General features: G+C 47.1%; 1 protein-coding gene across 2 annotated transcripts in view; it reads right to left on the bottom strand.

Moving 5' to 3' along the window:
• Window positions 1-466: 466 nt before the first annotated feature.
• The window catches only part of LOC118398943 (glutamate receptor ionotropic, NMDA 2D), a 70,896-nt gene continuing 57,550 nt past the window's right edge, over window positions 467-13,812 (bottom strand). For both annotated transcript variants that reach the window (XM_052471989.1, XM_052471990.1), the window contains 4 exons: window positions 8,695-8,855; window positions 7,982-8,169; window positions 5,337-5,569; window positions 467-4,399 (listed from right to left, as the gene is read on the bottom strand). In XM_052471989.1, the coding sequence (XP_052327949.1) occupies window positions 1,364-4,399; window positions 5,337-5,569; window positions 7,982-8,169; window positions 8,695-8,855 (3,618 nt within the window). In that variant the 3' untranslated portion in view covers window positions 467-1,363. The remainder of the gene's footprint in view (window positions 4,400-5,336; window positions 5,570-7,981; window positions 8,170-8,694; window positions 8,856-13,812) is intronic.

Here is a 13,812-nt window from a genome sequence, read left to right as displayed (position 1 = left end):
GATATTCAAAGAAATGCAGACAAACTTTACACAACAATTTTGTGTTAACTAAGGTTACTCTTTTTTCTTCAGCTGAAGTATGTCTCAGATGCAGTCAGAGGCAGATGAATGAGCGAAACAGACTATATGGAGAAGATGGAACTAGCCTTGTGGGTTACTGACAACACACACACACACAAAACTGGCTGATTTGAAAGTACGTCTGACTGTGCAGGTATCAGCTTTTTACCATCAAATTGCTACGAGCAAGCTAGCTCGTGATTACGGACTTTCAAACGCATCTCTGGTAGCATCATTCAGGCACCTATCGTGGTGACATCATTACTGGGACACAGAATGAATCCTGGTCACCTGTGAGGCCACATGTCCAACAATTCCATCTAGCCCCCCCCCAAATGCTACAATCTTATAGTGTCTTCATAGTTGCAGCAGACTAGGTCAAGGCTACATTCTGTCTTATGGGGGGCTGCCAATGATGTTAGGTAGTTGAAAACATTTTGCTTGTACCCAATATAGTACAGCACAGTGCTCACATTTTGTCAAAATTAAAACATTTGTCTCATATTATAATAACACTATAGTAAAATAACCTTTTAAAATATAAAATGCATGAACTGTTGGTCTGCAGGTAATGTATTGCTCAAGAGGGTCATGAATGGGGGAGTACCTGTGGTGTCAAGGAAACAGCATTGTATGTAAGCTCCACTGAAGTTTGGCACAGTATAAGATCAGTCACAGTCGACTTACCCTGTTGTCAAGAATACAAACACGGTAAAACACAGACACAGAACATCAAATGTGAGTTTGAGAGGGTGGAATGGAGAAAACCGAGAGAGCTAGCTACTATTCTATTCTCCCTAAACGTGACACATAGAACATACACAACTATGACCCTCAGATCTCACAGGCCTGTGAGGTGGAAACCGATTGGTAAAGGAACGCTGGAGGTTCATGTTTCAGGGACGTGAGTCAAATGTTCCTGCATTGGAGGCCTCAGTAGGGAGGCCTATGAACGAGTACCTGAGCCCTCGTGAACAAATATAACTGAACAATGACAACCACTTCACTTCAAGACCCAAAGACGCCGCCGTGTCAGGAGGACGGCCCCATTTCGGGAGATCCCACTTCTGACACCAATTTCAGTTCACCAACAATACATGTAGTCTCACAGATACTCTGACCAGAATGAAGAGAGCCCCAGTAAACATGACATTACTGTGCACTCCCTTTGACTGGACAATGGGGGTTGTGCAAAAGAGTTACAGGGGGCCGAGATACAAAACTGCGGTGGCCAAACAGTCATGACCCAAGGTTGTCTGAATAGGTCGGTGTTTCCCACCCAGGTAGGTGTCTATGATTCGCCTCACACCTCGCTCTCCACACTGGAGAAGTGTGCAGACCCCCTCCGTGAGCAGAGGCTCTTGGCCTTGAGGGGCAGGTGAGGTGACTGTAACCTTTGGGGCGGAGGCACTGAGCGCAGTCTCTGGTACAGGACTTTGGCACTCGCAGAAGCCATAGAAGACGGCTGGGGGGCGCCTGGGGTGGAGGATACTACAGAGGGAGACGAGACCGAAGAGGAGGAGTTCGGAGGAGGGATGTGGATGGGATGGGATGAGGAGGGAGGGGCAGGAAGGGCTGGGAGTGTTGCTGGAGGGAGGGAGGGGATGAGGACCTGCGATGTAGAAGGCTGCCGAATGCGGTCTGTCCGCTGGATGCTGAGGTTGGACTGGCTTCCCGATTTGGGTTGATTCTGGGTCCGGTCGGGTTTGAAGGAATGCCGTTTGGAATTGGCGCTGGTCACAAAGCTTTGACAGTGTAGAAATAGTTCCTCCTGGCTAGGGGAGCTCACCTTGGCCAATTTAGAGTGAGCGTGTTGATGTTCGAGGGCAGATTGGCAGTTGCAAGCCACATCACCTCGCCCTTTGTCCTTGTCCTTCCGTCTCTCTTTCTTCTCCTCCTTCACGGGAAGCTTGTCCACGGACCAGTATCTTCGAGGAGCTGGTGGTGTCAATGGAGGTGGAGGCCACTGTGTACCACCTATCCTCCCTGATCCCCAGCCACCTTCCCCTACTCCCCCTGCTCCGCCCCATCCCTCCCCACGGCCCAATAACGAGCCATCCCTACTGTTTATGCTGCCGGCTTTTTCTCTGGCGGGATAAGTGCCGAAAAACCAGCCTCCCCCTCCTATTCCCCCAACCGCTCTACCCTCATGACCCTCCCAGTACCTTTCGAACTTTCCAAATTCTCCCGAGGAGCCGTCATCGTCTGAGTAGATGCCCACCATCTTATCACTTTCCCTTTCGGACTCTGATGCGGTCCTTCGTCTTCTTTCGTGTCTCTTCTCTTGCTCCACTTTTCTCCTTTCCTCCTCGGAATCTTCATCCGCATCTTCGGAGTCCCACTCGTGAAACCACAGACCCTCTTTGGAGTGAACCTCCACTCTCTCGTTCCTGGCCAACAGGGGGCGCGTCTCCCCTTCTTTCCCCAGGGCCGCTCTACCTGAACCCTTACTCCTGCGCCTGGACGAGAGAGGGATCAGTGGCAGAAATGCAGACGAAGGAATCTCTGACGATGGGTTTCCCGCTCCCCAGAACTTGACAGCGGTTGAGGGTTTTCTGGGGCTCTGGCACTGCTTGCTGGAACTGGAAGGCCTACCTGCATGCCTGTGGCGAGAGTAAGGACTTCTGTGCCTTTCCTTGCCTCTAGTGTCCTCTCCATCTCTTGCCTTTTCCTCGCTGTCCCTCCTCTCTTCCTCCCTTGGAATATCCCATCCGTAACTTCTGATAGAACCTTCACTCTTTTTCCTCATAGAGTCACGCCTCAGGGCCGGGTAGGAGGAGTAGGCCTCTTGCATTATCGCTTTGAGCTGCCCTCTCTGCTCACCACCTCCCTCCTCGTGCTCTGACCGCTTGCCCCGGTCTCTTCTCTTCGCCTTGTCCTCTCTCTTCTTCTTCTTCTCCTTCACTTTACGCTGCTTGCGCTCCCGCTCCCTCTCCTTCTCCTCTCTCTTTTTTTTCTTCCGTCCTTTCTTCCTCCTCTTTCTCTCCCTTTCTCGCTCTTTGTGATGCCGTTTCTCCTCCTTCCCCTCGGCCCTGGTTCCTGTTCCTCTGCGTCTTTCTCTCTCGCCCCAGGAGGCCCACCACTCCTGCAGCTGGGCTAGCTGGCTCCCAGCCCTCTCTCTCTCATACTGCAGACGAGGCTTGCGGGGTGGCACAGGCGGTGGGGGCGGACTGCAAGGCAGTGAGCGAGAGGACATGCGTCGGGATTTGCCCTTTCTCCGTCCTAGCAGGAGGCTAGACTCCTCTGTCAGCTCATCAGAGTCATAGACGTCCTCAACATCCCTACTGCCAGCCCTGTACTTAAAACTCTGGGACGATGTGTATGTGATGGTGGAGGATGAGGGGGAGTTGGAGCGTGAGGGGGAGACGGAGGATGAGGACGAGGATGAACTGGATGAGGTGGAGGAGCAGGAGCTGGAGGTGTAGAGGGCGGAGTGAGAGGGAGTGGTAGGGGTAGTGAGGGCAGGGGACGCGACAGGGACAGGCAATGGGAGTGGGGGAGGGCGACGGCCTCGCCTGCCACCTCCATCCCTTACTCCGTATCGCCCTCCCCCTCTTCTCCCCAAAGGGAGGATGTTCTCATACAGAGGCCCCCCAGAGCCCTTTCTTTTCGGGAGGCTGCCTCTTCTCCAAAATGGCGGTGGATGTGGGGATGAGGGGAGCGGTAAAGGGGGCTTGGACATTAAGTGACCAGGGGGCGGTCCTTTAGAAGGTAGCCGTGGCATTCCTGAGGACTTTGTCCCCCTCTGGTTCATTTTGGGGGTTTGAGAGCCACCTGTTTGTGGGTCAGCATTTGCCCCTAAGCCCTCTGGATCGATCGGGCCATAGTATCGCTTGTATTCATCCAGACTACCGTCCCCTCCACTGGCTCCCCCAGCCCAGTGAGGGGGCAAGCCCTGTTGAAACTGTGCCATGTCTGGGATCCCACCGCTGCCACCAATAGGCTTGTCCGTGCCGGGCTTGGGACGGTTCCAGCGGTCTACCACAGCCAATCTGCGGTCATGGCGAGGCAGAAAAGTGGAGCACGGCATAGGACCCTCCAAAAGGGGACTGTTTGATGGCCCAAGGGCCATTGCAGAGTGCCCAGTAGTTGGAGGAGATCCAGCAGGAAACATGCTGTATGCTTGCTGCTGCTGCTGCTGCTGCTGCTGCTCATGCTGCTGGTGATGATGCCTCTGCTGCTGCTGCACCATGGCAAGAGTGGTGTTACAGGTTACAGCCGCTGAGATGTGGGACTGGGGTGGAGGCGGCATTGTGGGAACACTCTGATAAAGGGGAAGTGTGTTTCGGAGGCCTCCAGAGACGGTTTCATCTTCAAACTTGCAGCAACTGTACATACCCTGTGTAGACATAGAAGGGGAAGCTAGTTAGGATACAGCTAGCAAACTCCACATCCCAGTATCCCTAGACGAGAACATGGACACGGAAAGTCACGCAAGTCTCGTAAAGTCTCGTAAAACTAGGTTACATATGTACATAAGTTGTGGCAGAAATGTGTCCCCGTAGAGGTCTGCATACACTTACCTCAGTGTCTGCCATTACGGTTCACTCAAACTTCAGTTCGACTGATCTTTCTAAATGACCACCACCCGGGAGCTCCTAGCGCAGTGGTCAAACAGTAAGTCCGAACTGACTCTTTAAAAGATAATCATTTGTCCTCTCTTTCCTCTCTAGCGCAAAACGTGACGTGCAATGAATGATGGCGGATGTCCCTCTATTATGCAATCTCTCTCTACTTTGTACTCTCGGAGAGGAGGCAACTGACCACAAAATACTAATGAGGGCGGAGGAGGAACTCGTGTTCTAAATGCAGGTCATTTACAGCCTTGAAAGACTGATAGGCCACCATTATTGGTTAAGTGTGTTGAATGGGCGGAGCCGTGTAAACCATAACAGCTTTATCACCTTTACTTGAAGAGGATTCATTCAATACCAATATGTCTTATTGAAAATCAAGAGTCATCCCACTGAAATCGCAATTAACAGCGGGACAGAAATCCGATGGACGTGAATGAACATTCGGTGAAATTGAAAGCGGGAGTAACAGTCGGAGATATCCCGGAACGTCGACGTAGAACGCAGCAGGAGGAGGAAGACACAATGTCACCTGAAATCTTGGAGAAAACGAGGTCACTTTTAAAAACGAGGTACGAGGACCTACCTTTTGAACAGTACTGCCTAAACATAGCCTGTGATGTGTTGATGCACCAAGCCCTTTCCCTTTCACCACCACCAGGGGACATCACTTCCATCACTATAACTCAGTCAGTAACTCACCCTGCTGAGAGCCAATAGGAAGTCCATGCCACCGGAACGGCCCAGGCATTGCCTGATCTTCCAGTACACCAGGTGCTCCCAGGCGAAAACCAGCAGACTGAGCCCCATGGCCACCAGCAGCATGTAGAAGACCCCCGCCATGTTGTCGATGTCCAGCTTGGAGCTCATCACCTCAATCTTGTCGTTGTGACAGATCCCCGAGAGCCACAGGCGCTCGAGCATGTCGATCTCGTCTGGCGGTGGGAGAAGAGGAGATGGGAGAGACATTTTTAAAAACTACAAGGAGGGATTATCTGCTGTTGTTATGGGACAGGCATTAGTTTTCTACCTTTTAAAAAAAAAAATAATAATTTTACCTTTATTTAACCAGGCAAGTCAGTTAAGAACATATTCTTATTTTCAATGACGGCCTGGGAACAGTGGGTTAACTGCCTGTTCAGGGGCAGAACAACAGATTTGTACCTTGTCAGCTCGGGGGTTTGAACTCACAACCTTCCGGTTACTAGTCCAACGCTCTAACCACTAGGCTACGCTGCCGCCCCAAGGGGGACGGGGGAAGCTGGGAAGGTAATAGTTGAGAGGTCAGGAGGAAGAGGGGTGTGTCCGGCTCAGAGCTGTTGCATGATGGCAAAAAAGAAAGCTGAAAATTGAGAAAATAGTGTGTGTGGGGGAAGGGGGGGGGGTGAGAATGTGAGAGAGTAAGCCTGTGTGTGTGTGAGAGAGGGGGGGAGGAAAGGGGGAGAGAGAGAAGCCGCATAGCTTTGATGGATGTCGGAAATGGCCTGGATACAGAGTCTCCCGTGTTAAGAGTGACCTCGACAGATGAAAGGCAGCAGACACTAATAGGAGTCCCAACACAAACCATTAGTTCCATACAGCAAAAACAACTGTTACACTGTGAAGGGGAAAAAATGGAGGAAAACCCAGAGTTTGTGCTCAGCGAAGAGCAGACAACATGTATTGAAATGACAGCCACGTCTTGCGGCTAAAGCACCCTGCATTGTAAGAGTAGCTACTTCAAGTGCGTTTCAAAATCCCTGGTCATCAGAGTTAAAACAGTGAGACATTCAACTATATTAAACTTTGGTCAACTGCCCTGTGTTGGAAATTGTAAAGCCCAAACTACATGGATTAGAAAAACATGAATTAACCATGTTGACTGGAATGTCATAATCCACTCCAATAAAATAAAATAAAAAGGAATCTACCCAACAGAAATATTCTTCCCAGAATGTGTAGCTAAGAGTTCACGGTCAGGAGCTAAAGTGATCTCTATGATTACATTTTAGTCATTTAGCAGATACTCTTATCCAGAGTGATTTACAGTTATTGCATTCATATTAAAATAGCAAGGTGGGACACCCACAGTCATAGTAAGCCCCCCCCCAATAAAGTATCGATCCGCAAAGTCAGTGGAAAAATTCAAGAGCTAGACGACGAAAATCACCCTACTTCACCGCCAATTATGTTGCTGTTGTTTTTTTTAACAATAGATGCTAATTTGCGTGATCATAAACTGTGACAGACTCCTAATCCCATTCATCACATTTCAATAAGCCCCCCGCTCCCTTTCATATTCGACCCTTACTCGTGACCAAACTCAGGGCCTCGTAGAGCTGCTTTGAGCTGAGACGGAGCTCCAACATCCTCAGCACAAGCCGAAGGAACAACGCCACCTTCTAATCACAGAACCGGAACAAATGAGAGACAGTCACATAAAGATGTGTAACAAAGTAAGTCCCCAATTGTGAAATTAGCAACGCAACGTATGACACCGTGCTTGAGAACACATATATGGAACCTTTAAGACCTTTTAGGATGTTAGGATTTGTGAAACATTCTGGGGGGGTGATTGCACAGAAGACATACACGTAACTGCCAAAATAATGGAAACACTTGCGTAAACGAGGGACACAAAGAGTCTATTGAAAGCAAATGCTTCCACACAGGTGTGGTTCCTGAGTTAAGCAATTCACATCCCATCATGCTTAGGGTGATGCTTACAAATATTGTTTGCCAATATTTTGGCCACCATGACCGTAGGACGAAAATGCCCCCATCCACAGGGTACAAGTGGTCAATGAATGGTTTGTTCAGCATGAAAACGATGTAAACCATATGCCATACCCATCTCAGGCCAGATTTCAACCCAATTGAACACTTATGGGAGATTCTGGAGTGTCGCCTGATACAGTGTTTTCCACCACCATCAATAAAACACCAAATTATGGAATTTCTCGAGGATGAATGGTGTCGCCTCCCTCCAATAGAGTTCCAGACACTTGTAGAATCTATGCCAAGGTGCATTGAAGCTGTTCTGACTCGTGGTGCCCCAACGCCCTATTAAGACACTTTATGTTTGTGTTTCCTTTAATTTGGCAGTTACTTGTAGTATGTAGGTCTACTGTACAATGTACAGTATGCAGGACAAAGTGTAAAACCGTGAATGTGAACAGCATTCAACTGAATTAAGCAGAAGGTACTGCAGGAAAGTGGTCCCCCCCCCCTCCCCTCACTTCAATCCACCACTAAAAGCAGAGACAGATTGATGCTGCCAGCCCGCCGCTAACAAGCCAGCACATTTATCAACTTCTCCTGCCTGTCCCCAACCCCTCTCCCCCACACACTCCTTTCTCTCTCCTCACCGTCTCCCACCAGCTGCAGGAGGGCCAAATCCACGGGGCGTTTCCAGCGGGTGTTCTTATGAAGGGCGATGCCGTAGCCCGTGGTGGCAAACACCTTGCCCGAGCCAATGGTCATCACCTTACAGCCCTCGTCTTTCCTCGCCATGTAGTTTAGCACAGCCGCATCATAGATGAAGGCATCTAGTTTACTGACGGGGAGGGAGGGAGGGGAGGAGAGAAAGAGAAGAGGGGATGAGGGTGAAATGATAAGTGAGAATGTGAGGTTTAATAACGCGGTACGTCAAGTCCGGCTGAGGACTAAGCTTCTGGTGGTCAAGTCGTCTTGGGGAAGTGTCTCCCCTCGGCATGAGGCGCACAATTTGTGACAACTACTCTAATAAGTGTGTGTTTATCTAATGTAAGCATAATTCATACAGTAGAGTTTGCACTATAAACCCCAGCAGAGACATAAACACACATACAGTAGGACAGGACTGCATGGGGAGATAACTGTTACTAAGAGGCTGCTATGCAGGGTCATGTTCATTAGGGCACACAACAGAAAACGTATATAAAAATACATTTTTGCAACGGAAAACGAAAAGTAGCGTTTCTTATTGGACAAGTCTAGGTAGTCCCTCCATGTTTCCTCCGTTTGGTGCCTAATGAACATGGTCCTGGTTGAATGCAATGAAATGAACGGGGATGTCATCTTCGGAAACACACAAACTGACCCAGTCTTGAGGTTGTCGATGGCCTCCTCCACGCCCTTCTGGTTGTTGCGGATCATGAAGTTGTGCATGTTGGCGTAGTTGCTGCGGATGTTCTCCTCGGTGCTCCCGTTGGGGACGGTGCCAAATCGGAGCGGGGGGTACTGCTCAGTGGGCTGCTGGAACTGGGGGGAATAGAGGGGGAACTAGAGGTTGATGTGGGGATTCAGGGTAAGTGTTGAGTGACAACAGTACATTACAACGTAAATAATGCATGCATCGTGATCTAAGGAAGTCGGACAGTTGGACAAGACATCAAGCAACATGTCAAAAATCATAGAACTGCCAAAATGCAAGAACATTCGAAAAGATTGGTGCTCAAATCTCCAAAAACCAACTCAACAAGTTGAGCATCTATCTTTTGAGATGTTCTTGTGATTTTGGGCTGCATCTCGTGGTGCTGTCCGGTGTCCACCCAACTTCCTTAGATCTCATTTAAAAGACGGTTTATTCTTCTCCCCCCAAAAGAGAACAGAATTCTTCTCTGCTTGCATTTTTATTACAAAGATCTTTAGAACGGGAGAGAAGTGAGAGGGATGAACATTAGGGATGGATCAATGAATAAATTGTCATGACAGAAGACATGAGATGTATATTTCATAATACCACACAAATGGCCAAAATAAGTGGCTACTCTGACTGACAAACTGAGGACAATCTGGTCTTGAATTCAAACAATCAATGGCCCAGGCCAATGAAGGCGACACACAGATTGTACAATGTTAGGAGGAAATATATATACAGTTGAAGTCGGAAGTTTACCTACACTTAGGTTGGAGTCATTACAACTCATTTTTCAACCACTCCACAAACGTATGGTTAACAAACTATAGTTTTGGCAAGTTGGTTAGGACATCTACTTTGTGCATGACACAAGTCATTTTTCCAACAATTGTTTACAGACAGATTATTTCACTTATAATTCACTGTATCACAATTCCAGTGGGTCAGAAGTTTACATGCACTAAGTTGACTGTGTCTCTAAACAGCTTGGAAAAATCCAGAAAATGATGTTATGGCTTTAGATGCTTATGATAGGCTAATTGACATAATTTGAGTCAATTGGAATTGTGTACCTGTGGATGTATTTCAAGGCCAACCTTCAAACTCAGTGCCTCTTTGCTTGACATCATGGGAAAATCAAAAGAAATCAGCCAAGACTTCAGAACAAAAATGTGTAGACCTCCACAAGTCTGGTTCATCCATGGGAGCAATTTCCAAATGCCTGAAGGTACCACGTTCATCTGTACAAACAATAGTACGCAAGTATAAACACCATGGGACCACGCAGCCGTCATACCGCTCAGGAAGGAGACGCGTTCTGTCTCCTAGAGATTAACGTACTTTGGTGCCAAAAGTGCAAATCATTCCCAGAACAACAGCAAAGGACCTTGTGAAGATGCTGGAGGAAACAGGTACAAATGTTTCTATATCCACAGTAAAACGAGTCCTATATCGACATAACCTGAAAGGCCACTCAGCAAGGAAGAAGCCACTGCTCCAAAACAGTCATAAAAAAGCCAGACTACCGTTTGCACCTGCACATGGGGACAAAGATCATACTTTTTGGAGAAATGCCTTCTGCTCTGATGAAACAAAAATAGAACTGCTCACAAGCCGAAAAAACACCATCCCTATCGTGAAGCACAGGGGTGGCAGCATCATGTTGTGTGGGTGCATTGCTGTAGGAGGGACAAGAGCACTTCACAAAATAGATGGCATCATGGGGAGGGTAAATTATGTGGATATATTAAAGCAACATCTCAAGATATCAGTCAGGAAGTTAAAGCTTGGTTGCAAATGAGTCTTCCAAATGGACAATGACCCCAAGCATACTTCCAAAGTTGTGGCAAAATGGCTTAAGGACAACAAAGTCAAGGTATTGGAGTGGCCATCACAAAGCCCTGACCTCAACCTATGGAACATTTGTGGGCTGAACTGAAAAAGCGTGTGCGAGCAAGGAGGCCTAGAAACCTGACTAAGTTACACCATCTCTGTCAGGAGGAATGGGCCAAAATTCACTCAACTTATTGTGGGAAGATTGTGGAAGGCTACCCGAAACATTTGACCCAAGTTAAACAATTTAAAGGCAATGCTACCAAATACTAATTGACTGTATGTAGACTTCTGACCCACTGGGAATGTGATGAAAGAAATAAAAGCTGAAATAAATCATTCTCTACTAATTCTGAAATTTAACATTTTTAAAATAAAATGGTGATCCTAACTGACCTGAGACAGGGAATTTTTACTAGAATTAAATGTCAGGAATTGTGAAAAACTGAGTTTAAATGTATTTGGCGAAGGTGTATGTTAACTTCCGACTTCAACTGTACAGTGTATACACTACATGTCCAAAAGTACGTAGATGCTCATCAAACATCTCATTCCAAAATCATGGGCATTAATATGGAGTTGGTCCCACCGTTTGCTGCTTTAACAGCCTCCACTCTTCTGGAAAGGTTTTCCACTCGATGTTGGAACATTGCTGCAGGGATTTGCTTCCATTCAGCCACAACAGCATTAGTGAGGCTGGACACTGATGTTGGGCCTGATTTAGGCCTGGCTCGCAGTCGGCGTTCCAATTCATCCCAAAGGTGTTCAATGGGGTTGAGGTCAGGGCTCTGCAGGCCAGTCAAGTACTTCCACACCGATCTCAAAAAACATTACTGAATGGACCTCGCATTGTCATGCTGAAACAGGAAAGGGCCTTCCCCAAACTGTTGCCACAAAGTTGGAAGCACAGAATTGTCTAGAATGTCATTGTACGCTGTAGCGTTAAGATTTCCCTTCACTGGAACTAAGGGGCCTAGCCTGAACCATGAAAAACAGCCCCAGACCATTATTCCTCATCCACCAAACTTTACAGTTGGTACTATGCATTCGGGCAGATAGCATTCTCCAGGCATCTGGCAAATCCAGATTCGTCCTGTCAGACTGCCATATGGTGAAGCGTGATTCACCACTCTTGAGAATGTGCTTCCACTGCTCCAGAGTACAGTGGCGGCTAGCTTTACACCAATCCATCCGACGCTTGGCATTGCTCATGGTGATCTTAGGCTTGACCTGCGGCTGCTCGGTCATAGACACCCATTTCATGAAGCTCCCGACGAACACTTATTGTGCTGAGTTGCTTCCAGAGGCAGTTTGGAACTCGATGGTGAGTGTTTGAAACGAGGAAAGACGATTTTTACATGGTACACACCTCAGCACTCGGCAGTCCCGTTCTGTGAGCTTGTGTGACCTACCTCTTCGCGGCTGAGCCGTTGTTACTCCTAGTAGTTTCCACTTCACAATAACAGCATTTACAGTTGACCGGGACAGCTCTAGCAGGGCAGACATTTGACAAACTTATTGGAAATTTGACGACTTGTTGGAAAGGTGGCATCCTGCGACGGTGCCACGTTGAAAGTCACTGAGCTCTTCAGTAAGGCCATTCTACTGCCAATGTTTGTCTATGGAGATTGCATGGTTGTGTGCTTGATTTTATACACCTGTCAGCAACAGGTATGGCTGATATAGCTGAATCCACTAATTTGAAGGGGTGTCCACATACTTTTGTATATATAGTGTATATACCATTGCCTACAGTAGGCTACATAATAACATTTCCAGTGGGACAATGTCTCACCTAATGATAAAGATTAAGCCATAGGCTACTCACAGTGATGGCCGATGCGCTCATCGTGGCAATAGCCTATCTCATGATGAGCTACTTTGATAAACAGCGCTGCTGTTCGCAAAACAAAATGGGAGTTGTTGAGAAAAATGTGTTTCTATCGGTTTTACAGACAGATCAGACTTTTCAGAAGTAGGGATTTGCTTTCCAAACTGTACATTTTTCCCACAATTGTATTTTGAAATCTTCAAAAAGGCAAAACGACAACCGCAAACAACCATAGACATATAATCCATAGATGGCAGTTCAAGTCTGGACTGGCATCCATTGCTAGAGTACCCATGAGTTTAACAGTCAAATTGCCAGGGTAAGAAGTTATAAAACCTTTCTATGGATTATATGTCTATGGCCACAATGCAACAAGCTGTATATTTGGCACGCATGCTGGCCAAAGAGCAGCATTCCTGACTGGAGGCTTACCGGTAACTGCCAAAATAAAGGAAACACTTGAGTAAACGAGGGATACAAAGTATGTGAATTTTCCTGGCATGGTTTAGGTCCACCTGGAGAATTTATGCCAAGGCGCATTGAAGCTGTTCTGACAGCTCTTGGTGGCCCAACACCATTTTCATTAAGACACTTTATGTTGGTGTTTCCTTTATTTTGGCAGATACCTGTATGTGAATGTGGTAAAAAAATAAATCCACAATAATTTATTTGTAACTATTGATCCTCTGTGGCAAAATGATGCTCTCTGGTGTGGTGTGATAAAACTATTCAATATTACAAAAAATAACACCATTTTATGTGTTTTTTTTTTTTTTTGCATCTTGGGCTTAGGCACAAAATATATATACTAATACTGAACAAAAATATAAACGCAAAATACAACAATTTCAACGGCTTTACTGAGTTATAGTTCATATAAGGAAATCAGTCAATTGAAATCAATTCATTAGGCCCAAATCTATAGTATTTCACATGACTGGGCAGGGGCACAGCCATGGGTGAGCCTGGAAGGGCATAGACCCACCCACTGGAGAGCCAGGCCCAGCCAATCCAAACAGAAATACTCCTCAGTTTCATCAGCTGTCCGGGTGGCTGGTCTCAGATGATTCCACAGGTGAAGAAATTGGATGTGGAGGTCCTGGGCTGGCGTGGCAAAAAAAACCTGTTGGAGGTGGCTTATGATATTGAAATGAACATTCAATTCTCTGGCAACACCTCTGGTGAAGATTCCTGCAGTCAGCATGCCAATTGCGCGCTCCCTCAAAACTTGAGACTTCAGTGGCATTGTGTTGTGTGACAAAACTGCACATTTTAGAGTGCCGTTTTATTGTCCCCAACACAAGGTGCACCTGTGTAATGATCATGCTGTTTAATCAGCTTCTTGATATTACACACCTTTCAGGTGGATGGAGTATCTTGGCAAAGTTAAAATGCTCAATAACAGTGATGTAAAC

The sequence above is a fragment of the Oncorhynchus keta genome, chromosome 20 (assembly GCF_023373465.1).
Source record: "Oncorhynchus keta strain PuntledgeMale-10-30-2019 chromosome 20, Oket_V2, whole genome shotgun sequence".
NCBI lineage: Eukaryota > Metazoa > Chordata > Actinopteri > Salmoniformes > Salmonidae > Oncorhynchus > Oncorhynchus keta.
Note: the sequence above shows the minus strand (reverse complement) of the source record. Positions and strands in the feature narration are given on the sequence as shown.